Genomic DNA, 3,008 nt, shown 5'->3' on the forward strand with positions numbered 1-3,008 from the left:
AGGCCGATGATGCCATCAGGACCAATATTGATCTAGAATGACGTAAAAGTCGGATGAATACTGATTGAATTCTTATTATTTGATGCTATTCTCATGTCCATCCTGACAAAAAGTTTAAATCAAATCAAATCAAACTTTGCCTCTGTTTCTCTCCAGGTGGCAGTTTGCCAGCGATGGCGCAGATATCGGATTCGGAGTCTACAGACGGACCAAAGAGGGCGGAGGTCAGAAGGTGGCTGAGATGCTGCAGGTTCTGCCCAGCGAACGCTACAATGCACACCTGGTCCCCGAAGACAGCTGCCTCACCTGCCCCGAGGCCGGAGTCTGTGAGTCAACTACTGAAAACTATAGAGAACTAATTATAAAACGTTGAGCTCTAGATGAATAAACTCTAGTTTAATTTCAAAGAGCAGGATAACTGAGGTTACCTGGGTTTACCTCCCACTGCACCTCCTCTCCGTAGCTCCCTCACAGTCAAACAGCTCACTAGCTAACCTATTTAGCTGCAAGAGAAGAAAACAATGGTTTTACAAGTGACAGGTGATAGATGAGAAGATCAATACCAGTCGTGTTTGAACTGTAAATGTGAAGCTACAGCCAGGAGACGACTATCTTAGCTTAGCAAAGCTAAAAGACAGGAAACAGCTAGCCTGCATCTGTTGTAAAGTTAAAAAATCCACCTAATAAACACATATCGCATTTGTTTAATCTCTGTTTTTTTTGTGTTTTTACCTGTGGACAGAGTTATGCTAGCTAGTTTCCACCTGTTTCCGATTTTTCTCATCTAACTCTGCAAGAAAGCTCATTTTATTTCCTAAAATGAAGTATTCATGTGAAACCCTGCAGGATGGTTAGACGTTGCTGACTTTGTCCTTCGTTTCATGCAGACGTGCTGTGTTTCGACAACAGCTACAGCATCCTTCAGTCCAAGAAGGTGAGCTACAACGTCGAGGTTCTTCCTCCGTCGGACGGACAGATGCAGAGTCCACACAGCCGAGGAGACAGAAGGCTGCAGTGAGGAAGTCCTCCGAGTATCAGACCCGGATTTACCCCAGGGGCTAAAACGAGCAGTGAACACCCTCCAGTTCTCAGACTTAGTACTTTGTTTATGGTCATTTTATTGAGAGTTGCACAGATTTCTTGTTTACGTCATGTTCAAGCAGAGGTTGTAGAAGTACACACATTCTCTATGCAAATAAAAGCACAGATGCTTGTTTACTCAAGTAAAACAAAAATTACAGGTTACTCAGAGTGTAAAAGTACTCTGTTGGTGTCTCTGAAGGATGTTTATGTGCAGACTGAAACTACAAATAGGGTTGAGTCTCCCTCTTTTTTGTCTTGTTACCAGTCCTAATGTTAGGAAGACGTGCAAAGATGCCAAACAAATACAAATATAAGTTCTGCAAAAACAAGAATTTAAAAATGTTAAGTTACTCATTTATCTAGGAAAACCTGCAATTTAAACACAAGATAAACTGAATCGATCGATTAGGGCCCTGTTAGTTCAGTTCATGTTGTGCTAGTGGTGCATACAGTATTACCTAACTAATCTGACACAACATGGATAGACCTTGTCCACCAACAAGGAACCGGCTCCGTGGGGAGAAGTGGGGGTAGTGACTAATGCAGGGGTGGCATGAAGTTCGGGTCTCAGCTTTAAGAATTCCAGCACAGTTTCTGGACCCCAGTGTGCAGAAATATTCAAATATACTCGGAGAAAATAACTTTTATACCACATGCAAAAGGCTACGCTGGATTAGCATAAAGTGTCTGCAAAGGGCAGACTCGTAGGATCTCATAGGACCCATTTTCATTCAGATATCTTGAGGTCAGAGGTCAAAGGATCACTTTAAAAATGCCCATTCCAGTTTTTCCATCGCCAAAATGTGTTTACCTGGTGTCAAATTTAATACTTTAATTAAGATTATTTAAAAAATAATGTGTCAAAAAATGTATTTAATGACCTGTTACGTCCAAACAAATATTCATACATGTGATTGTTTGCAATTAAATCTTTTATTTATTAACCTTCTGGCCACCGAGTGCGTCTCTAGATCCGAACCACTGCGACAACAAAGATTATTTTACATTTCAAACCAGAACCGCTTGAACTGTTTAAGCTCCTCATTTAATGTCGAAGCTTTATCATGTTTTCTGTAATTGAATCTAAAGACTGTATCACTGAATTACTGACAGAATCACAGACAGAAGGAGCAACGTTACTTTCTGAGGTCATTTATCAGAGTATGTGCGATGTTAATTATGCTGCTCGTGTTGTTTGATTCGGCCTGAAAATGAGCGTTAATGTGCTGAAAAGAAGGATGTTGATAATAATCTGATATGAAACCGTTATGAAGTCATTATGATGACAAACTTGATGTAGTAAAAATAATTTTTATTTAATTTATGAAAACTCTTCAGTTACATGTTTGTATATTAATATTACTCGTAATAAAGGCGGAAATTGTGTCAATAATTGTCAATGTTTTTTTCTTTGTATCACAGGAAACAATAATCTGCTTTAGAGCTGTTTTTATTGCATCATAGTACAACAAAATCACAATATCAGACATTAGAGGAGATAATTGATCCCTTAAACACACAGTAAAACACACATTTACACACAATCAGATGTATTTGTGACGTGTGTTACTCCCCACTAGGGGTCGCCAAAGCTTTACAGCTTTTCATTACGCTAACGTGTTTCCTCGCTTCCTTTCCTCGCTCGTCTCCTCCAGGTGCATTTAAAGGAGTGTTTCCCAACCTTTTTCCTTAAGGGACTCATTTCTGTAGTTTAGTAAACTGTCAACCTCTGTTTAGGTGACATATGTGATGGATATTTCATATTGTATTAAAAACTGTACAATAAACTCAAACAGTGAACTCAGTAACTGCAGGAAGTTTGTGTAAAACCAGAGATTTGGATGAAATATGAGCAGATTATTTCCTGTTTAGGGAACTTTTTATACAATTCTCTGTCTGTATTATGTATTTTTTATCATTTTTAA

The 3,008-nt window shown here is 39.0% G+C and overlaps 2 protein-coding genes across 2 annotated transcripts in view; both read left to right on the forward strand.

Moving 5' to 3' along the window:
- Positions 1 to 1,889, forward strand: part of sec14l7 (SEC14-like lipid binding 7) — an 8,402-nt gene extending 6,513 nt beyond the window's left edge. Inside the window, exons 11-12 of the mRNA XM_035667978.1 lie at positions 157 to 326; positions 888 to 1,889. Coding sequence (XP_035523871.1) covers positions 157 to 326; positions 888 to 1,018 — 301 coding nt within the window. The 3' untranslated portion in view covers positions 1,019 to 1,889. The remainder of the gene's footprint in view (positions 1 to 156; positions 327 to 887) is intronic.
- A 258-nt stretch (positions 1,890 to 2,147) lies between these two features.
- LOC118332925 (metal transporter CNNM4-like) overlaps positions 2,148 to 3,008 on the forward strand; it is a 17,569-nt gene continuing 16,708 nt past the window's right edge. Inside the window, exon 1 of the mRNA XM_035668362.1 lies at positions 2,148 to 2,156. Coding sequence (XP_035524255.1) covers positions 2,148 to 2,156 — 9 coding nt within the window. The remainder of the gene's footprint in view (positions 2,157 to 3,008) is intronic.

Source organism: Morone saxatilis, unplaced genomic scaffold, assembly GCF_004916995.1.
Source record: "Morone saxatilis isolate NCDOM2014 unplaced genomic scaffold, NCSU_SB_2.0 Contig21, whole genome shotgun sequence".
NCBI classification, from domain to species: domain Eukaryota; kingdom Metazoa; phylum Chordata; class Actinopteri; family Moronidae; genus Morone; species Morone saxatilis.